General features: G+C 43.7%; 1 protein-coding gene across 5 annotated transcripts; it reads left to right on the top strand.

The window, feature by feature from the left end:
* The first annotated feature begins 207 nt into the window (after positions 1 to 207).
* On the top strand, positions 208 to 17,264 carry LOC111720224 (zinc finger protein 501). Of its 5 annotated transcripts, none has more exons than XM_031964137.1 (5): positions 208 to 353; positions 1,848 to 2,008; positions 3,797 to 3,885; positions 7,572 to 7,698; positions 12,085 to 17,264. In XM_031964137.1, exons 2-5 carry the CDS (start codon positions 1,993 to 1,995, stop codon positions 13,230 to 13,232), a joined length of 1,380 nt encoding a protein of 459 aa, XP_031819997.1. In that variant the 5' UTR covers positions 208 to 353; positions 1,848 to 1,992; the 3' UTR covers positions 13,233 to 17,264. The 5 variants fall into 5 exon arrangements, with proteins under 5 accessions (XP_031819997.1, XP_031819998.1, XP_031819994.1 ...); XM_031964138.1 differs by having other exon boundaries at positions 7,550 to 7,698; XM_031964134.1 differs by having other exon boundaries at positions 1,848 to 3,223; positions 7,550 to 7,698.
* Positions 17,265 to 21,811: the final 4,547 nt, after the last annotated feature.

Below are 21,811 nucleotides of genomic sequence, written 5' to 3'. Positions count from 1 at the left end.
CAGTCGCTCCAGAAGCTGCCGAGTCCTGGGGCTCTAGGTTGGCCGAGCTGGGGAAGAGTCACGCCAGTGGTTGCCATGGAGATAGAACGGCCCTTTCTAGGGGTGGTAAGTTTTTAGGCAGAGACAGGCGAGGACTCAGATGCGGCTCATGATTGGAGAGTCCGTGGGAAGGCCCCGCCCCCAGCCCGGGGAGGGGCGGGCCTCTGGAGGGACTCAGGACGCAGGCGCACTGTGCTCCCCGCGGCTGGGGTTGCACGCATTTTGTCCCTGTCAAGCCGCCCCTTGCACGCCCGTTCCCCGGCGGCCCTTGCGTGCCTGGCTCCCCGCACCCCGGGGCAGCGCCTTCGAAGCCGGTACGTGCGGACCCCGGTCTCTCTGAACCCCGATTCTTTTGGCTAGTGCTTAGCGTCCGGGGCATGGAGAGGGGAGGAGCCCCAGCGCCCGTGGAGGGGACGTGACTGGGTGACGTCACTCGTGGCTGGAGCTGGCTCGTGCCTGGAGGTGACGTCAACTGTTGCTAGGGCCCCGGGCAGGGAAGCTGGGATCGCCTCCGGAGCCCTGGTAGAGAGGGGCAGGGAGGGAGGAGGGGTTGGCGACGTCACCAGTCTTTGGGGCTCGCTGCTCTCCAAAACTCGGCCCCGCAGCGGGTGCTTAATATGCACTTAGCCAGTCTGAATGTGCGTCTCCAAGTGGGGAGACTGGCGGGCCCCGGGGAGCCTGGGCAGATGTTGCCCTCTGACCCGGGACAGTAAGCCCACCTTGTTTCCCTGGGGTGGAGAGAGGAGTCCCATGCCATAAGTCCCGGGGCTGTCAGCGCCCTCCCTCCCTTCCGCACTCCCTCCGATCTCTTTTGTGGGCATGTGTGACCCTGCCCTCCCCCGGGACACTAAATGCCTCCCGACTCTAACCCGACTCCCGGCCTTCTCTGCCCCCGAAGCCTTTAGCTCTCGGAGATCAGCTCCAGCTGACCCCAGTCTCTGTCCAAGGTACCGGCGGCCTCTTCCCTTGCTCATGGCTGGGCTGTTTTTTCTGTGACCCCCCCCCCCCCCCTTCTCAGGCACTGCCCCCCCCATCCCCTGGCCCTCTCCTCTCCTCTGTCACTGACCCCCCCATCTCCTGGCCCCCTCCTCTCCTCTGTCACTCCCCCCCATCTCCTGGCCCCCTCCTCTCCTCTGTCAGTGCCCCCCCCTCCTCTGACACTGCCCTCTCCCCTCCTCTCAGACCATCATCACTTTACACCTGGCCCATTTCAGGAGCTATTGAGGGTGAGTTTCTGCCCCCTCCAGTTTGTCCCCCATCCACCCACCAAAGCCTTTTCCCGGTATGACCCCCTTTCATTCCAGTAATTTAAGTGGAATTTCCATTTCCCTCTTGCTGCCGGACTTTGCGGGCCATGTGTGGAAATGCTGCATAATTGGGGGGGGGAGGGTATTTTCTGTTCTGCAGCTTTGTGAAAGCTGGGGATCATTTCCAGAAGTTTTTTGGATGATCTAGAATTCCCTAAGCACCTCTTCGGATCATCTGCATGGAGCAAGCTTTTATTTTCTCCTGGCTGACTCAGATCTTTCTAATTTCTTTTTTTAATCACTAAAACCAGAGCCCCTCTTCGTTTGGAAGCTCCTGGGGCTCTTGTCCACTTCCAGAATGAACTCTAAGTGCTCCCTCCTTGGTATTTAGAGCCGCTCTTCCTTCTCCCAGCTCCCTCACCTCACAGGCCAGGATCAGTTTGTTTTTATCTCTGTAATCCAAGCCCTTAGCATAGGGGCAAGGCACACAGTAGGAACTTAATAAATATATCTTGGTGTATTGATTCACTGATGCTGATGTCTCTGTACTTCTGCCCACAGCAGCCACCCTCAAAGGCACAGTCCCCAGAACCCCAAGGTGTGTGGACCCCCCAGAAGTAAGCAGAGTAGCTGTCCAAGACCCTGGATCCTAGGACTACGTGAGGATTGAGTCCCCACTGAGGGCACCTTTGCCCAGGTGGCTCCAATGTTGGAGGAGGGGGGTAAGAAGGAATTTGGGGGTCAGTCCCAGCAGTTTCCCTCTTCTGCTTGAGCTGGCCTCCAGGATTTCAGAGGCCTGTGACTACAGAGACAAGGAGAAGAGGAATGGGTTCCTGGGAAAAGGTAGCTCCCCTCACTCTGGGAGGCCTGATTCTAGGCCCTGACCCTCTCTTTCTACTCTCACCTCTCCAAATTCCAACTAAGGGCATAAAAAGATCCCTCCCTTCTGTGGCAGGGCCTCTGTTTCCCTGTCAGTGGTCCTCCTGAGGCTGTAGAGATGTGAGTCATCATCTCTGTTTCCTATTTGTCTCCTGGGTGGGAATAGGGAGGATTCTCCCTTCTCTGGGGCTAGTAGCAGATCCCTCCCACCTCTTCTCCAGCACAGGAGCCTGGGACTCAAAGAAAGAGAGCTTTTATTTGGGGTGAGAAAGCTTGGGATTAAATCCTGGGCCTATTCCTGCCCCATCATTGTGTGTAAATTTAATCTAGGTGTGGGATTCGAATCTCAGCAGGCTTAGAATATGGGTATAAATTTATTACTGCTCAGAGCCTTGATTGAAATAAGGGAGAAGAAACTCAAAGCATAAAAGTGATACAAAATTAACAACCACAGTGGCCACAATAGAGACATTAACAAACAAACAAGTACAATAGACATCATCACCATTAAGCATAAAAGTAGTACAGAATTAACAACCACAGTGACTACAATAAAGACACTAACAAACAAGTACAATAGACATCACCATTAAGGATAAAAGTAGCACAAAATTAACCACAGTGGCCACAATAAAGACACTAACAAACAACAGACATCATCACTGTTATGAAGAAGCACCAACATCTGATTCCGGGGAGTCTCAAAGGAGAGGTGTTGAGATGTCCCTGGACAAGTTGTCCAAGGCTTTCTGGCTGAGTTCTCAAAGTCCCTTTCCACTAAGGGGTTTTTACAGGCGGAAGACAAAGAAGGTTCTGCGCTGTGTCCTCCTTTGGTACATGACCCTTGAAACGGAGCGACCTTCCAGGGACTGCTCCCTCACAAGAGGCCCACCAAGGAAAATATGCTTTGACTCCTTTAGGAGGATTGGGTTTACTCAAGACACTGGCCAGGTTTCCAGGGTAAACCCAGGCTGGTCATAAAGGCTGCTCATTGTCGACGGCACTCCAAGGGTGGCCAGCCCTTCTTTGTTGCTTCCCTGGCATTTTGTCAGATGGCTGTAAGTACTTTCTCATGTTCTCAGCAAACAGTTATACAAAAGACACGTCTCAGACTCACTTAGGATTTCTTACTAGGGTTCCTTACACTGTGGCCCCGATAGTTCTTCCCACTGGTGGAGTAGGGCTGTGGGCAAACTCTGCTGTCTTCCTTTGGTACCTTAGAGATGGAAGAAGGAGAAGGAGAAGGGAAAGGGGAGGGGAAGAGGGGGAGGGGGAGGGAGAAGAGGGAAGGGAGGAGCAGGAAAAGGAAGAGAGGGAAGGAAGGGGGAGGGAAGGGGAAGGAAGGGGAGAGGCAGGAAAAGGAAAAGGGGGCGGGGAGGGAGAGGGAGAAGACGGAGGGGGAGGACAACTTGCCTCCACTGGGAAGGCCTGGTCCCTCATGTGTCCTCCTCCAGTGCTGCCCAATGAGGGCATAACCCATTGGAGGGAGAGGAGGTAGGGGGAGAGAAGGAGGAATAGGAGGAGGAGGAAGAAAGGGGAGAAGGTGAAGAGGGGTACAAAGAGTGAGGAGGGAGGAGCCAGTACTGCACAGGCCTGGCCCCACCACCCATGACTCCTATGTCTTCTCCTAGCTCTGCCCACTGAGGGTTCAGCCCCAGCCCAGGAGGAGGAGGAGGAGGAGGAAGAGGAGGAAGAGCAGGATGGAGCAGCCCCTTCCCAGGTAGGTTTCAGGCTTTGGTGTGTAGACCCCTCCCTGGTCACCACCTGTCTGAATGGCCACTCCTTGAGGGTGTAAGAAATGTTGATAGTCAGGTTTCCCCAAACTTTGCAAAGAACTGGGGTGGGGGGGTGCAGTCTCGCCTTAGGCCCATGGTGAGTCTGGGAGCTAGCTTGACTACAGCTTCTGCTAAGGGGACCAGCTCTAAAGCTGCTAGCCTGGCTGGGCTCAGGGGCAGAACTGGAGGCAAACGTGAAGCTTGCTGAACCTTATACATATGAAGCTGTGTATTCCAAGGCCGGGAGAGCGGCCATCTTTAGCTTTGGGAAGTCTGCCCGGAGCCACGTGGCAGGGGCAGATGAGGAAGGCTGGCAGTCTGGGCCTCCTCTGAAGGGAGGAGTAGCCAGAGGAGAAAAGGTGCTTCTCCTTTCTGTCTCACCCCCAGGGAGTTTAAACTGCTCCACTCACTGAGTGAATGTGTACCCATTTTGGGGTTCAGAATTTTGTTTCCCACAAAGGCAACGATTGGGTGCCACTTGCTCTACTCTGCTCCTCTTTTCCCTCCCTCATAGATCCCACTCCTTCTGTGGGGCTCAAGACCAGAGCGAGGGTTGGAGGGCTGGCCCTTGTCTTCTGGGAACTGTGGTTTCCCTGGAGAGCCAGGGCTTCAGCCCAGGAGGGGGGGCAGCCCAAATATAAGCATGGGTGGGCAACAAGGGTCAGGCACCGGGTTTGAGGTTTGGAAAAAAGCCTGGAGTTGGGCATTTGTGGGGCCGAGCTAGGGGCTCAGTGTTTGGGAGCAGAGGGAAATGAGGTTGGATACAGTTTGTGGATGGCCTTGGAGGCCTGGCTGAGGCCCTTGGCCACAGGCTGGTCCATGCTCATGCTGGGATTGTGTTGGCCCTCTCTGTTGTCTCATGGTGGGAGTCGAGGGGAGAATTTGGGTCAGCAGTTGCAGGGTAGTCCTGAGTGTGTTCCTGACTCTCTGATCCCTGGGCAGGCCTCGTCTGCTGCCTTCTGTCCTCCCCCCGAGACTTACTGGCAGCTGCTAATGCAGCTTCTGTCTCCCACTCCCTCTGAGGTTGTCTTGCCTTTCACCCCTTCCCAAGCATCCCCTATGGGGACCTTCAGAGGCTGTCCATGTCTCCCAGGTACCTCCCCCTTGCATTGCTGTATTTCACAGCCTTCAAAAACCCTCACTGGACTCCCATGGCTCCTGGCTCTTGGAAGAGTCATCTATACTGGCTGCCTTCAGGCCCTCCCTTCTCTCATCCATTGCCCTTGGTTTCCAGTCTCATTACCTGGATGGTCACATCCAGGACTCCTCCTCTCTCTGAGCCTGCACAGTCTTTCCTCTGTTTCTTTGACTGTCCTGGGCTGCTCTCTTGGGGACCTCCCTGGTTCTCAAGAATTCATCATTGTCTTTTTGGAGAGACTCCCAGCAGTCTTTCAGACCTTTCCAACTGGACGTCCAGTAGACATCATTTTTTTTCTTTTTATTTCTTATTTTGCTTTTCCCTAGTTACATGTAAAAGCAATTTTTAACATTCATTCTGAAAACTTTGAATTCTAGATCCTCTTCCTTAATTCCTTCCCTCCCCCCTCATTGAGAAGACCAGGCAATTCAGGCCATGCAAACCATTTCCAAATAAGTCATATTGTAAAGGAAAACATGGACCCCTGCCCTGCTTCCTCTGAAAAAAGACCTCTGGAAAAATAAAGTAAAAAGAACGTATGCTTCATTTTGTAGTCAGCACCAGATCCTTCTCTGGAAATGGACAGTGTTTTTCATCAGAAGTCTGTTCTCTTGCATCATTGTATCTCTGAGAGTAGATGAGTCCTTCACTGCTGAACACCTTGTATCATTGTATCACTGAGAATAGCTTTACACTGAACACCTTGTATCATTGTATCACTGAGAACAGCTTCATGACTGAATATCTTGCATCATTGTATTGCTCAGAATAGCTTCATGGCTAAACACTTTGCATCATTGTATCACTGAGAATAGGGGAGTCCTTCACAGCTGAACGTCTTGCATTATTGCCGTTACTTTGTACAAAGAATACTTCACTTTGTATCAACTCATGGAAAGCCCTCCCCATTTTTCTGAGAGCAATCTGCTTATCATTTCTTATAATGTATTCCATCATAATCACATACCACTATTTATTCAGCCATTGCCCAATTGATGGGCATCCTCTCAATTTTCCATTCTTTGCCCCCAGAAAAGAAATATTTTGAAATATTTTTTAATATGTATAAGTCCTTTCCTTTTTTTTTTTTTTTTTTTTTTAAAACAACAACAACATCTTTTGGGATACAGATCTAGTAGTGGTATTTAGGTCAAAAGGAATGCATGATTAAAAAAAAATAGCTTTTTATTTTCAAAATACATGCAAAGAGTTTTCAATATTCACCCTTGCAAAACCTTGTGTTCCATATTTTTCTCCCTCACTCTTCTCCTTCCCCCCTCCTCTAGAGAGAAGTAATCCAATATAAGTTAACCATGTGCAATCCTTCTAAATATATTTCCACGTTTATCATGCTGCACAAGAAAAGTCAGATCAAGAAGGGGGAAAAAGGAGAAATTTTACAAAGCAAGCAAACAGCAACAAAAGAGCTGAAAATACTACGTTGTGATCCACACTCAGTTCCCACAGTCCTCTCTCTGGATGCAGATGGCTCTCTCCATCATAAGTGCATTGGAATTGAATCATCTCATTGTTGAAAAGAGCCACTTCAGCAGAACTGATCATCACATAAATCTTCTTGTTGCTGTGTAAAATGTTCTCTTGGTTCTGCTCACTTCACTCAGCATCAGTTCACGTAAATCTCTCCAGACCTTTCTAAAATCCTCCTGTTGATTTCTTATAGAACAATAATATCCCATAGCATTCACATACCATAACTTATTCAGCCATTCTCTAACTGATGGGAAGCCACTCAGTCTCCAGTTCCTCGCCACTACAAAAAGGTCTACCACAAACATTTCACCTCTGCAGCATCTCTGGTCCATTTCACCTCTGCAGCTTCTGGTGCATGTCACCCCTGCAGCATCTCTTCAGTGCTTCCCCTTTTCTCCTCTGACACGGACCCTATTCTGGTGCTTGCCCTGATCACCTGACACCTAGCTTATTGAAAGAGCTATTGGCCCTGACCCTGCCTCGATTTTCTCCCTGCTTCGGTCCACTTTTCATCAAGCCATGAGTGATCTTATCATGCCTACTTCTTGCCCACCAAGTTCAGAGGGCTACCTCTCCTGCTTAGAATTTAAAGGTTTTCCTACTCTGGCTCCTTCCCACCTTTCCAGTTTTCACATACGTTCTTTCTCTCTGTAGGTGCCAAGATCCAGCAACACTCACCTTCTTGCTGTCCTAACATGACTCTCCACCTTTCACCTTCATACCTTTGCCCTGGCTATCCTCTATGTCTGGAATGCTTTGTCTCTTTTCTTCCAACTCTTGGATTTCTTTTTCCCTTCAAGGCTTGCTTCAGATCTCATCTTCTTCAAGAGACCTTTCCCAGACCCCTCCATTGTAAGTGCCAGCCTTAATTTCTCACTTAGCTTAGCCAGTTGGGCAGGGACTTTGCATGGCATCACATTTTATAAAAGGAAGAAATGAAGGCCTAAAGACCTAGAAGTCTTTCTCCTGTGCTCCCTTAGCAGGCTCGTGCTTGGTTTTCAGGAGCCCGTGACCTTCAGAGATGTGGCCGTGGACTTCACCCTTGAGGAGTGGGGGCGGCTGGGCCCTGCTCAGAAACAGCTGTACCGGGATGTGATGCTGGAGACCTACCGGAACCTGGTCTCCCTGGGTAAGGCAGCCACTCTCCCCTTGGTCCCATAATTCAATATCTGTTGCTCTTTGTTGCCTGTCTAGGAGCAGGACTGGGAGTCTGAGGAGGCTGAGTTTGGAGTAGAGGTCCAGATGTGAGTGGGCATATGTGTGTATAGATTTAGGGTCATCTTTTTTGTGCGTATGTAGAGTCTGAGAGGTAGCTTGGGGGTATTCTCTGTTTCTCTGTCTCTGTCTGTTTGTCTGTCTCTCTTTCACACACACATACACTCAGAACTCAAAGACTCTTTGGGAAAGTGACTAGCCCAACCTCTGGAGAGGGAGAGGTTCAGGGATTTGCTCACCCATGTATCTCTGAGCCCTCAGACTTCAGACCTAGCTCTACCTGAGTTTGTTCTTTTCTTTTGGGGGAGCAGCCATTCAAACCTGTGTGCTGGTCATGTGTGTGTGTGTGAGTGCTCGCATATATTTGCATATATGTGTGATTGTGTTTGTGCTGCTGTGTACTTCTATGCACACACATATGTAGGCATGTATGTTTGTGTATGTGTGCACACGACCATGTGGATGAGGGGGCCTGTTTGTGTGTGTCTGTAAAAGCACACGTGTGGGCCCTTGTGTCTAAGCCTGCATGTATGTGTATTTGTATATGTTCACGTATGTGTGTGTGTGTGTGTGTGTGTGTGCAAGTACGTGCAACTGTTCTGCCCCTGGCATTTCTCCGATACCAGTTTGACCATTTCCCTGCCTTTTCTGAAGCCTCTCTGGTTCTCTGGTAGATGACCTTTTTCCAGGCGTAGGATCTGCTTAGTAAGAATCTTGCGATCATTGACTAAGAGAGAGACCCTGCTCTGCTCCATCACCCCGTTTGTTACAGGACAATCTACTCCCTTTACCTTTATAGAGATAGACAGTTGAGGCATCCCTGAACTCCTGGGGGATGACCTCCTCTTGCTATATAATCTGGAAAACTTCAGTCAGCTTTTGTATAAGTAATGGATCCCCCATCGTGTAAATCTTAGTTGGAATAGAACCAGCGGTACTTTATGGCAGGAATAAGGCCTAATGATGTTCAGACCGTCTTCATCAGTTGGGACTTCAGCTAGGGAGGGATTGATTTCAGCTGGAGGCAAAAAGTCATGGCTTCAGTTTCTTGATGATAGTTTCTTGAGAACACTATAAAAAGTGTTTGGTCCATCTCTTTAGGATCTTGGGCTTATCATTCATCAAAGTGGTTCCATCAGCACAGAGTAGTTGAGATGCACCACAGATCTTTGGCCCATAAATAGCCTTCAGTGTGTCACAATAAGGCTTTGGATTGTTATCTCAGCAGAAAACGGAATTTCATAGGTCTTCTTACTGAGCCAAGAATCTCTCGTGGCTTTGCTTGTGCCTTACTTTTGATGGAGTTAATTGCTCTTTCTTAGAGATGGATGAATTATCCTGCTGGTACACACTGTGGAACTCTTATTTTTCATTTGGCATACTCTGAATTTGTCCATCATTTTCTTCAAACTGGTCTTGATGTTTGTAAGTGTTCTGACCCAGATGGGTGAACAGCTTTAATTTTACTTTTTTTTTTTTTTTTAAAGTTAGATGAGATTGTGTGCCTTGTAAGTAACAAGTTTCTTGTTTGGAGGAAGAATTTATGATTCATTTAAGTTCTTCTATTACCTTAGGGATTGCTTTTTTGGTAAACTGTTATGGAAAAATTCTTTCAGCTTCAGTTATGGTTTTCAGTCCTTGATTTTGGAATTTCCTCACTTGTTTTTTCATTTGTGTACATATGTGCTTATGTGCATTCATGTCTGTCTGGTTTTGTGTATGTGTGAGAGAGAGAGAGACAGAGAAAGAAAGAAAGAGAGAGAGACAGAGACAGAGAGAGAGAGAAAGAGAAAGAGACAGAGACAGAGAGAGAGACAGAGAGAGAGAGAGACTCTGAGAGAGAGAGAGAAAGAGAAAGAGAGAAAGAGAAATGACAGAGATTTTTTCCAGCACAGTGGTTGGAAATCACCTGTGGGGAAGGCTAGCCCAGTGACATGACCCTCCCATAAGCATCATGTGTGTCAGGGGCTGCATTCTTTGTGGAGAAGGCAGAGGCAAAAATGAAACAGCCCTGGCTATGGAGGAGCATCTGTTCTTGGGAGTGTCACAAGAAAAACAAAATACACAGAAGATAAAATAAAACTTTGGCTGTGTCATGCCATGATATACATATGTACCTACACATACAGAAGATTAAGTATAATTTTGACTGCATTTATAAATGATACACAAATACATACATGTACACATAGAAAATGAACTAGAATTTTGGCTGTATTATACACACACATGTCCAGGGGGTCATATCCTCTGTAAAAGGCGGCTTTCAAGTTGTACATCACATTTAATAGTTTATTCTTCCCCAATTACAGGCAAAACCAATTTTTAACATTTGTTTTTGTTTAACTTTTGATTCCCAGTTTCTTTCCCTTATTCCCACTTCTCCCCTTCTAATTGAGAAGGCAAGCATTTTGACATAGGTTTTATAGGTGAAGTCATGCAAAATATATTTCCATGTCAGTCCTGTTGTAAGAGAAAACACAAACAAAAAATCCTCAAGAAAAATAAAGGAAAAGTCTGCTTCCATCTGCATTTAGACTCCACCGGTTCTTTCTTTGAAGATATTGTATTGCTGAGATAACTAAGTCATTCACAAGTGGTTATCAGACAGTGTTATGCTCCTGCTCATTTCACTTTGTGACAGTTCACGTAAGTTGTTTTTCTGAAATCTGCCTGCTCTTCATTTCTTATAACCCAACAGCATTCCATCACAATAAGACACAGCAACTTGTCCGGCTATTCCCCAACTGGTGGAATCCTCAATTTCCAATTCTTTGCCACCACTAAAAGAATGACTGTAAATATTTTTGTGCTTATAGATCCTTTTTCTTTTTGTTTTTTATCTCTCTGGGTCACAGACCTGGTCATAGTATTCATGGTCAAAGGGAACACAAGGTTTTATAGTCCTTTGGGCATAGTTCCAATGACTTTCCAGAATGGTCGGCTCAGTTTACAATTCCACCAACAGTGGAGTTTTAATGTTTTCTCACATCCCTTCAGCATTTATCATTTTCCTTTTCTGCCATTTTAGCAAATCTGAAGGATGAAATGTAGCTCAGAGTTGTTTTAATTTGCCTTTCTCTGGTCAGTAATGATTTAGAAAATTTTTTTCATATGACTATAGATAGCTTTTATTACTTTATATTCTTTGATTATATTTCTATAAGTGACTTAGTTCTCTATATATTTGATAAATGAGACCTTCATCAGAGAAACATGCTGTAAATTTTTTGTTATGACTATTATGTATTTCCCATCATTTTATTTTCTTCTTGTTTATTCTACTGTCCATTCTCAAATGTTTTGCTTCTTATTTTTACCTCAATCCCTCTCTCTTCTTTCCTCCCCCACCTTCCCCTCACCTTTCTCTCATGCATTTACCTTTCTACTTCCTTGCAGGGCAAGATAGATTTTTACACCCAACTGAGTGCGTATATTATTCCCTTTTTGAACCACTTCTGATGAGAGCAAGGTTCATATGCTCCCTTCCCTCCCTCCCAACTTCCCTTGCAGTGAAAAATCTCTTTTTCATTTCTTATATATGAGATAATTTACGCCATTCCCCCCTTTCACTTCTCCCAGTGCATTCTCTTTCTCACCCTTAATTTTATTTTTTACATATTGCCTCATACTTAATTCACACTTCCTTAATAATGAGAAAATTTTTTAGGAGTCTCAAGTGTTATTTTCCTATGTGTAAACATTTTAACCTTTTTAAATCCCTTATCTCTTTTCTGTTTAACTTTTTTTGTGTTTCTCTTGCATCTTGTATTTGAAAGTCAGATTTTCTGTTCAGCCCTGGTTTTTTGATCAAAAAAGTCCTTTCTTTCATTGAATATCCATTTTCCCCTTGAAGGATTATGTTCAGTGTTTCTGGGTAGGTGATTCTTTGGTTGTAATCCTAGCTCCTTTACCCTCTGGAATATTACATTCCCAGCTCTCAGATTGTTTAGTGTAGCAGCTGCTAAGTCTTGTGTTATCCTGAGGTGACTCCACGATACTTGAATCATTTCTTTCTGGTTCTCTACCCTGGTGTAGACCCTTACATCTAACATCTACCACCTGGATTATTGTGATAGCCTGCCAGGGTCATTGGTCTGCCTGCCTCGGGCACTTTTTACTCCAGTCCATCTTCCAGTCAGTCACCAAACCGATTTTCCTAAACCTCAGGTGGTCTGCTGTTTTTCTTATTCTGGGCATTTTCTCTGGCTGTTGTCATGGTCCCCTTCTTGCCCTTTCCCATTCTCCTCCCAAAGAGTAAAGGACATATTTTGGGATGTTCTTTTTTATTCTCTTGTAGGCTGGGAGACTAGGAACAAGACCCAGGAGAAAGGTTCAAAGGGGAATGTCCCTGCAGAAGAAGCAACCAGAGAGAGGACGGTGGAAAGCCTCGGAGCGTGTGCTCACCACTCTGTTTTGAGGATTGATGAGGAATGTGGGAGCCAGATGGTGAGACCTCAGGAGGGGGAGAGACACGTGAGGCAAACAATCAGACATCCTACGGTCCCCACGGGAAGGAAACATAAATGTAGTGACTGTGAGAAGGCCTTTAATAACCGCTCAGCTCTCACTGTACATCAGAGAATCCATACTGGAGAGAAGCCTTATCAATGTAGTGACTGTGAGAAGGCCTTTAATAACCGCTCAGCTCTCACTGTCCACCGGAGGATCCACACAGGAGAGAAACCTTATAAATGTGGCGTGTGTGGGAAAACCTTCAGTAACAGCTCCTACCTCACTGTCCATCAGAGGATTCATACAAGAGAGAAGCCTTATAAATGTACTGAATGTGGGAAGGCCTTTAGCAACAGCTCCTACCTCATTGTACATCACAGGATCCACACGGGGGAGAAACCCCACAAATGTAGCGAATGTGGGAAAACCTTCAACCACCATTCAGAACTCGTCGTGCACCAGAGAACTTACACTGCAGAGAAGCCTTACCAGTGCACCGAGTGCGGGAAAGCCTTTAGCAGTAGCTCCTACCTTATTGTCCACCAGAGGATCCACACGGGAGAGAAACCTTACACGTGTGAGCGGTGTGGGAAAGCCTTCTGCAAATCCTCCGTCCTGGTGCAGCACCAGAGGATTCACACGGGGGAGAAGCCTTTCCAGTGTGACCAGTGTGGGAAAGCCTTTAGGCAGTGGTCAAGCCTCATCAAACATCACAAGATTCACAGCGGAGAGAAGCTTTTTAAATGTCTGGAGTGTGGCAAAGCCTTTAGTCATCGGTCAGAGCTTGTTGAACACCAGAGGATTCATACTGGAGAAAAGCCCTACGAATGCAGTGTGTGCAGGAAAGCCTTCCGGCACCACTCGAACTTCAGTAAACATCAGAAGATTCATACTGGGGAGAAGCCTTACAGCTGTGAAGAGTGTGGGAAAACCTTCACACGGAGCACCAACCTAACCCGACATCAAAAGATTCACTCCAGAGAGAAAAGCTAGCCATGTCTAGTGTCTGACACTTCATCAGGCAATCTTCAGAATCTTCCTAATCCAGCTTTATCTCTGCGGCAAATGCGTTTTCTGAAAAAGCATCTTCAATCAACAAGCGTTGATGACAAGCCTACCATGTGCCGGACAGTCCGCAAGCTGCCAGGGGCCAGGCTCTTGTTCATTTAATGGTGGTATTTAAACTATTCACACTTATGAGTAATAACTTTGATCTGTCTTCTGACAATTTCTTATTGTTCATGTTGCTCAGAGGGAGTAAAATCCACTTCACTTTTTAAACGCACTTAATAAAATAAGTTATATATATTTTGGGGTAATTCATTTAAATCTCTGATAGTACTCCTGCCCCTGCCCTTTTAATGCGTTTTGCTGATATGATTGTAAGGAGAGGGAAAGAATCAGTTTATGGTGAGAAAAAAGAATTGGGTTTGTTCCGCCTGGTCACCTAAGGCTGGGTTGTTCTTGAAGACCAAAATGGCACAGTGTGTTGGAGTCCAGACATAGTATCTGACTGGCTCTTTGGATTAATAAGAGCTCCCAGTGCTCTGCCATAGTCGGGAACAAATAGTCCAGACGAACCTTTGGAGTGGAGCTCTTTCCACATTTACAGAGCTCCTGCAATTCTGCTTTGCTCAAAGCACAGCTCCTTTGATGTGGGCACTCCATGCTGGCCTGTCCTTTGCCACTGTCTCCCATGTCACCCAATCAGCCCCAAAGTTCTTAGGAGAGATTTTGAGCGTATTCTGCTACTGTTTCTTCTGACCTCTGTGTGAGTTCTCTGTTAAAGGCTTTTAGGCTAACGTATGTTGGGAGCAAGTGACCAACCTCAGAGCTGTCCTCTCTGCTGTAGAGTGTCCACGCTTGGCAGTTCAGCTTCAGGAAGCACCTCAGTGTCTGGCATTTTACCAGGCGAGCTTCAGAATCTTCCTAAGACAATTCAAATGGCAGGGACTCGGTTTCCTGGACCAATGCTGATGGACTGTCCAGGTTTCACAGGTGTACAACAATGAGGTCAGCACAAGGGCTCTGTAGACCTTAAGTTTGGTAGGCAGCCCAATACCTCTTCTTGCTCACACTTTCCTTCGGGGCTTCCCAAACACTGAGCTAGCTCTGGCCATATGTAGACACTCTTGGAGGTAGGTGAACTTATCCACAACATTCAAAACGTCTCCATTTGCTGTAATTAATAGGTCCATATGTGGATGGCATGGTGCTTGCTAGTGGAGAACTTACATTTTATTTGTGTTCAGGCCAAAATTAGCACAAGTGGAAGAGAATTGATCCATCTTTTGTTGCATCTTAGCTTCAGAATCTACACTGCGTGCAATCGGGCGCAGTCCAAAAGTTGTGCACCAAATCTCCTTCCACCTTAGTCTTGGTTTGGAGCTTTTTCAAGTTAAATAATTTACTGGCAGTGAGGGAGCTGACCTGGGTGCCATTTTCACCTTTGCTGAAGGCATCACTGAAAACTTTTTAGCATGGAAACATTATGCTAAAAAGCATAGAAGCAAGCACACAGACCTGCTTCACTTCACTGGCCACTAGGCAAGTGCGAGAACATCATACCGAACCCAGGCAAGCTTGTCACCACAAAACTGGCATATAATACTGATGATCAATACTGATGATGAGCTTCTCTGGGCAACCAGATTCTGACACAGTTTTTCATAAGCCCTTAAGACCGACAGTATCTTGGTGATTGTGTATAGACCTCTGTTCTGCTCCTGGCATTTCTCCTGAAGTTGCTGGATCACAAATCATATTGACCATCTCTTGGTCCTTTCTGAAACCACAGTGATTCTCAGGTAGATTTCCTTCCAGGTAAAAGGTCAGTCTATCAAAGAGGAGTCTGGCAAAAATTTTGCCATCAATGACAGTCACAGGACAGCCTATTTCCTTTATCTTTATAGGGATGGACAATGGAGGCATTCCTGAACTCCTGGGGGACAATCATATAACCTGGAAGATTTCAGTCACCTTTTTGTTGAGCAATGGACCCCTTGCCTTGTAAATCTCAACTGGACTAGAATCAGCTTTATGTGCCTTGCCAAATGAGAGGACCTAATGGCATTCAAAACCTCTTCAGTTGAAATTTTTGCTAGAGAGGTCTTGACTTGAACCCAAGATAATTAGTCAGTGGCTTCAGAGAATTTTATGGAGGTGTTCAGCCTTTCTCTTCAGCATTATTCCTCATTACTAATCAGTGTGGCTCCCTCAGCACTGAGTAGGTGAGATACGGCCTATGAGCCCGGAATCCTGCATTTCTAAGCTCACTTGCACTTTACTTTTGATGGAATTAAACCCTGCCTTAGAGATGTTTTAACTATCTTGCTGGTAAACCCTGGGGAGTTCTCATTTTTAATTTGTCAGTTTCTGAATTTTTTCATTGTTTTTGTCAAACGTGTCTTGATGTTTTTAAGTGTTCTAGCCCAGATGAGTAAATGTGATGCTGTACACAACAACCTCTGACCGCTCCTTTTCTGTTCCACTCTTGCCAACCATGTGTTAGCTTAGCTTTCACTCCAAATTAAAAATAAACTGTTCTTGTTTGGAAAAGTACTGTGAACTTTTGACATTAACCTTTTGGGAGTTGTCTTGTTCTGGGGTTACTACATGTTTAGCTTGGAGAGCATGTCTGTGATCAAAAGTCCAGCACTCTGCGCCTCACATTGCCTTTGTCACTCTCGCATCCTGTCTGCCTCTTCTCCTAACAATCACAGAGACTATTAAATGCCAGTATTTGCTATGAGGCTGTATCCGTGAAGTTTTATTCCATTTAGGCAAATGGAAGACAGTATTGATGATGAAGTCATGCACAAGTCATCAGTAGTGTCACAGCTATTGCTGTGTGGTTCTGACTTCACCCCTCCAGGTCTTGTCAGGTTTTGAAGATTGTACCTTATTTTGCATTAAAGTCACCCAGAATTGTAAGCTTATCTTCTTCTAGCTTTAAGGGTAAGGATTTCCTTACAAAAATTTTCCTGCAAAAGTTTTTTTTACATTTTTTGGGTATTTTAACCATAGGATTGTATACCTACCTATTGAGAAAAGCAGACCAGGGTTAAGTGACACAATTAGCCCCTTTATCATACCAGAAAATGAGCAGGAAAGTCCTTAAAAAAAAAAAAAGACTGCTCAGACACCCAGAGGGCTGCTGAATGCCACTGTTGCTTCAGTCCAATGAGAAGACAATGGCCCGGGCCTGGACCACCCATATTCAACTCCCATTGTATTTGTACCTGCTGTTTCATTACTTGCTCATTGGCATAGGACTTTGAGGCGGGTAAAAATGATAAAGTGGTATGAGTGATGTCTTCTGATTTGCACAGAAATTGAGTTTTAAAAATTATTTTATTTTTAATTTATGGAATACAACAAAGTTCACATGCTTTGGGTAGACAACCCCTTGACTCACTATCTGCAAAATGGTTTAGTGGGAGTATGACTGCTCTGCCTTCTATAGCTTTTTGAAGGCACAGATGAGATTTGGGTGAATCAGGTGGGCACCAAAGTTGGAAAGTCCTTACTGCTTGCCAGTAAGGTACTAGTCACACTAGAAATACTATTCTTCTCTGAACATCATTCTATACACCCAACCAGAGTAAAACTGGAAGCAATGAATGCATGGAAGCTGCAAAGAGCAAGCTTTAACTTCCAACACTAAAAGCTAGCCATCCAGAAATAAAATGAGTGTTGTCTGGGTGGGTAGTGGGCCCCCTGATACCAAAGGTACCTATGCAAAGACTGGATGACTGGCTGTTAAGTATGTTAAGATGGGCTGGATTAGATGGAACTTTGTATGTTGAGAGGCAAGATGGCTAGGTAACCCAGATTGAAGCTGGAGAGAAGAAATTTGAGTGAAATTGGAAGAAATTTTTTTTATCAGGACAAAAATACTTCTGGCTTCTGTAAATGGATTGAAAGAGAAGGAACGGGATCAAGTCAGTAAAAAAAAAATTTATGAAGCACCTGCTGTATGCCAGGCAAATACAAAGGATATAAAGTACAAAAAAAAAAAAAAAATCAGTTCCTGCCATCAAAGAGCTACAATCTAATTGGAAGACAACATGCAAATAATTTTAGACAAATAAGCTATTTACAGGCTAAGTTGGAACTAATCAATAGAAAGAAGGAAGAAGACATCGCCCATGAGGTCATTGATTCTCTTTGAAAAAAGGAATGAAGGCGGGATTGGGAAAGATTTCCTACAGGACAGAACTAGTGAACTAACAGTGGGGCTGAACTAGATTAAAATGCAATTGGGAAATGTTAAACAAAACAAATCATATATAATAAAAAGATAATGTCAATTTGTAGTTGTCTGAGTGATATATGGCCTTCAAGCATTCTTCTCTAGTTAAATGCAGAAGGCATTTTAGTTAAAACCTGAAGAAGTCTGGAGAAAACAAGAAATGTAGATGAGAACTAAGTTACAAGATTGAGGAGTCAGACCCCAAAAAAGAAACACCCAGGAAAGGAAGGGAGGAAATGGTTAGCCAGATAAGGAATATGAGGAAAGGTCAGTGGAACAATTGGAGGGTACCTCCCCCCAGCGGTGAAGTCAATCAAGGTGGACAATAGAAAAAGGAAATGGATCTTGAGATGGAGGAAAGGGAAATAATGCTTTGGGCTATCTCAAACCCATGCATAGTTAAGAATGTAAAACTGAAAATTTCCTTTTTAGCAAATAGTAATTATCTATGTGGTCTCCATGCTCCAAGTGCAGGCTGATCCTTCCTCTAGAGGAGATGAAGGGGACCCAAGATGTCTTCCAGATTGTTAGGGCCAATGAAGTATTCCCAAGGAAGCAGAAAGGAAGCTCCAGTGGGGTCAAAAAAGAGGAAGAGAGTAGGTGGGAGTTTTACACAGAGGGGAAAGGACAGGACAGTTGTAGAGTCAGAGCTACAAGCCAGATTTGAGACTCCACTTAAAGAGAAAATGTGGATGGTGCTCCGAGGAGAAGGCAGCTGCTGGTGGAACCACACCATGAATGGAGGAATAATGGAATGGATAAGCACATAATGAATGCTTGCAGCATACCGGGTACTGTGCTCTTAGGTGAGAAGCCATATTGTAAAGGGGAGAAGAGAATCAGGTGGTTGGTAGTTGAGGGTTTCCTTTTTAGGGATCCCAAGGTAGTTGTTCCTATTGATCCATCTGATAATAGTAGTTGAGAAGGCCTTTATCTTTTTGGGCCATGTATTCGAGATATAACCGAGAACCTCCCAAGACTTATCAATTGTGAATTGACAATTAACCCTAACAAGTCAGTTGCATACGCAAAAAATTAAATGTTTAACATCTATAAGATTACTTGTTATCTCAGGGAGAGGGGGAGAAAAAATTGGAATCCAAAATCTTACAAGTATGAATGTTGAAAACTAACTTTACTAGTATTTGAAAAATAAAATACTATTAAAATTTTTTTTTCTTAAATATAGGGTTCTAAGTATAACTGAGGTTTTGGGAAGTTTTTTTCTAAGGTGATAGCTCATGAGTCCCTACTGGTATACTGGTGATTGATTATCAGTTGGTATCAATTAATCAGACAATTAACTTTTAGAAGGGAATATTTATTAAGGGCAGAGAATAAGAACAGTAGATCTAAACATCTCCCCTCCCCCCACTCTTCAAACAAGGGGTACAGTCTCCGAAAGCACATATAGAATCCAGGGGAAAGTAGGGTCAAACCTAGCAAACATAAATTTATGAGGATCCCTTGGAGATGATAGAGATTTCTGCTAGGATCCTTCTAGAATTCTGGGGATGCTTTCCACAGTGTGCCCAATTTATTAGTGCCTGGCACATAGTAGGTACTGAAATGTTTATTGATTGGTTTATATTCAGTTCTCAATGCAATTGCCATCAGCTGTTCTGGGGACATTAATGATACTCATGGAAAATCCTCAATCTTCTGACCTTTTAAGCCAGAAGGTCATCCTTGGCCAATGAGGAGGGGTGAAGAGAAGAAAGAGACTTTTCTATCCACCCCAAGCAATTCCTTCCTAAGGCTTGGCTATAACGGTTTCCACTACTGAGCTGGTCAGAAATTTAAACACCAGATGCCAAAGAAGCACACAGTATTCATACAAGCTCACAGGGCATGCCACCATTCTTAATCCCATGAAGATTTTTATAATAATCATTTATGTGTAATGAATATATTATTCTGACAACTTTTTGTAACTGTCTCACTGAAATCCAATTCATGCATAAGTCAAGGCATCACTCTTGATGTCATTGGTTCTCTTTGAGGACAACAAGAAGAAGGGTTCTGCACAAGGTGTCTAGTCAGAGAGGGAGTTCCAGAGCAGCTAATATGAGTTAAATCTTGCTCCACATATATATTTTTAAGACTGACAATTTATTTGCATGTATTTTTCCAAATACATGAAAAAATAGTTTTCAACATTCACCTTTGCAAAACTTTGTATTCCACATTTGTCTTCCTATATTCCCTTTTCATTTTCCCCAAGAAACAAGCAATCTGACATAGGTTAAGCATATGCAATTCTTCTAAAATGTTTCTGTATTTGTCACCACGTGCAAAAAAAAATCAGATCAAAAGGATCTGAGAAAGAAAAAAAAAAGCAACCAAACAATAACAAAAGATGAAAATATTATGCTTTAGTGTTTTCCCATATCCCTCCAACATTTATCATCTTTTTCTTGTCATCTTAGCCAATCTGAGAGGGGTGAGGTGGTATCTCAGAGTTGTCTTAATTTGCATTTCTCTAATTAATAGTGATATAGAGTGATTTTTCATATGACTAGAAATGGCTTTAATTTCTTTGAAAATTGTCTTTATTTTCTTCAATCATTTGTCAATTGGAAAATGGCTTGTATTCTTATAAATTTGAGTCAATTCTCTACATAGTTTAGAAATGAGGCCTTTATCAGAAACAGTGGCTGTAAAAATTTCCCCTGAGCTTTCTGTTTCCTTTCTAATCTTGACTGAATTAGTTTAGTTTGTGCAAAACCCTTTTAATTTAATGCAATCAAAATTATCCATTTTGTATTTCATCATATTTCTAGTTCTTTGGCCACAAAGTCCTCTCTTCTCCACAGATCTGAGAGATAGACTTGTTCTCTCTCTCTCTCTCTCTCTCTCTCTCTCTCTCTCTCTCTCTCTCTGTCTCTCTGTCTCTCTGTCTCTCTGTCTCTCTCTCTCTCTTTTAGATGAGATTACGTTTCATTTATTTTTTTTATTATAGCTTTTTATTTACAAGATATACGCATGGGTAATTTTTCAGCATTGATGATTGCAAGCCCTTTTGTTTCAATTTTTCCCCTCCTTCCCCCCATCTCCTCCCCTGATGGCAGGTTGACCAATACATGTTAAATATGTTAAAGTATAAGTTAAATACAATATATGTGTATATGTCCATACAGTTATTTTGCTGTACAAAAAGAATTAGACTTTGAAATAGTGTACAATTAACCTGTGAAGGAAGTCAAAAAATGCAGGCAGACAAAAATGGAGGGGTTGGGAATTCTATGAAGTGGTTCATACTCATTTCCCAGAGTTCTTTTGCTGGGTGTAGCTGGTTCAATTCATTATTGCTCTATTGGAACTGATTTTATAACTTGTTCTCTTTATTTGCTTAGAGTATCACCTTTTATGTCTAAATCATAAGCCCATTTCAACCTTGTTTTGGTATAGGGTGTTAGATGTTCAATACCTAGTTTCTGCCATACTATATCCAGTTTTCCCAGCAATTTTTGTCAAATAGTGAGTTCTTATCTTAAAAGCTGGAGTCTTTGAGTTTATCGAACATTAGATTATTATAGTCATTGACTACTATATCTTGTGAACCTAACCTATTTCATGATTCACCACTCTATTTCTTAACCAGTAGCAAAAGACTTTGATGATTGCAGCTTTATTATATAGTTTTAGGTCTGGTACAGCTAGGCCCCCTTTCTTTGCATTTTTTTTCTCATTAATTCCCTTGAAATTCATGACCTTTTGTTCTTCTAGATGAATTTTATTATTATTATTATTTTTAGCTCTACAAAGTAATTTTTGCCCCCAATTTTTATTATATTAGCTCAGCCTACCTATGAGCACCTGATACTCTTCCAATTATTTAGATCTAGCTTAATTTGTGTGAAAAGTATTTTGTAATTTTATTCATATAGTTCCTGGCTTTGTCTTGGCAGGTAGACTTCCAAATGTTTTATATTATCTATAGTTATTTTAAATGGGATTTCTCTTTCTATCTTTTGCTGCTGAGCTTTGTTGGTAACATATAGAAATGTCAATGATTTATGTGGATTTCCTTTATACCTTCAACTTTACTGAAGTTATGAATTGTTTCTAGTAGTTTTTAGTTGATTCTCTAGGATTTTCTATGTATACCATCAAATCACATACAAAGAATGATAATTTTGTTTCCTAATTGTCGACTTTTATCCCTTCAATTTCTTTTTCTTCTCTTATTGCTAAAGCTAACATTTCTTGTTCAATATTGAATAATAGTGGTGATATTGTTTCTTCCTTGATCTTACTGGGAATCTTCTAGCTTATTCCCATTACATATAATTCTTGCTGATGGTTTTAGATAGAT

Source organism: Sarcophilus harrisii, chromosome 3 (assembly GCF_902635505.1).
Source record: "Sarcophilus harrisii chromosome 3, mSarHar1.11, whole genome shotgun sequence".
Lineage (NCBI taxonomy): Eukaryota > Metazoa > Chordata > Mammalia > Dasyuromorphia > Dasyuridae > Sarcophilus > Sarcophilus harrisii.
This window is presented reverse-complemented; position numbering and strand designations above follow the sequence as displayed.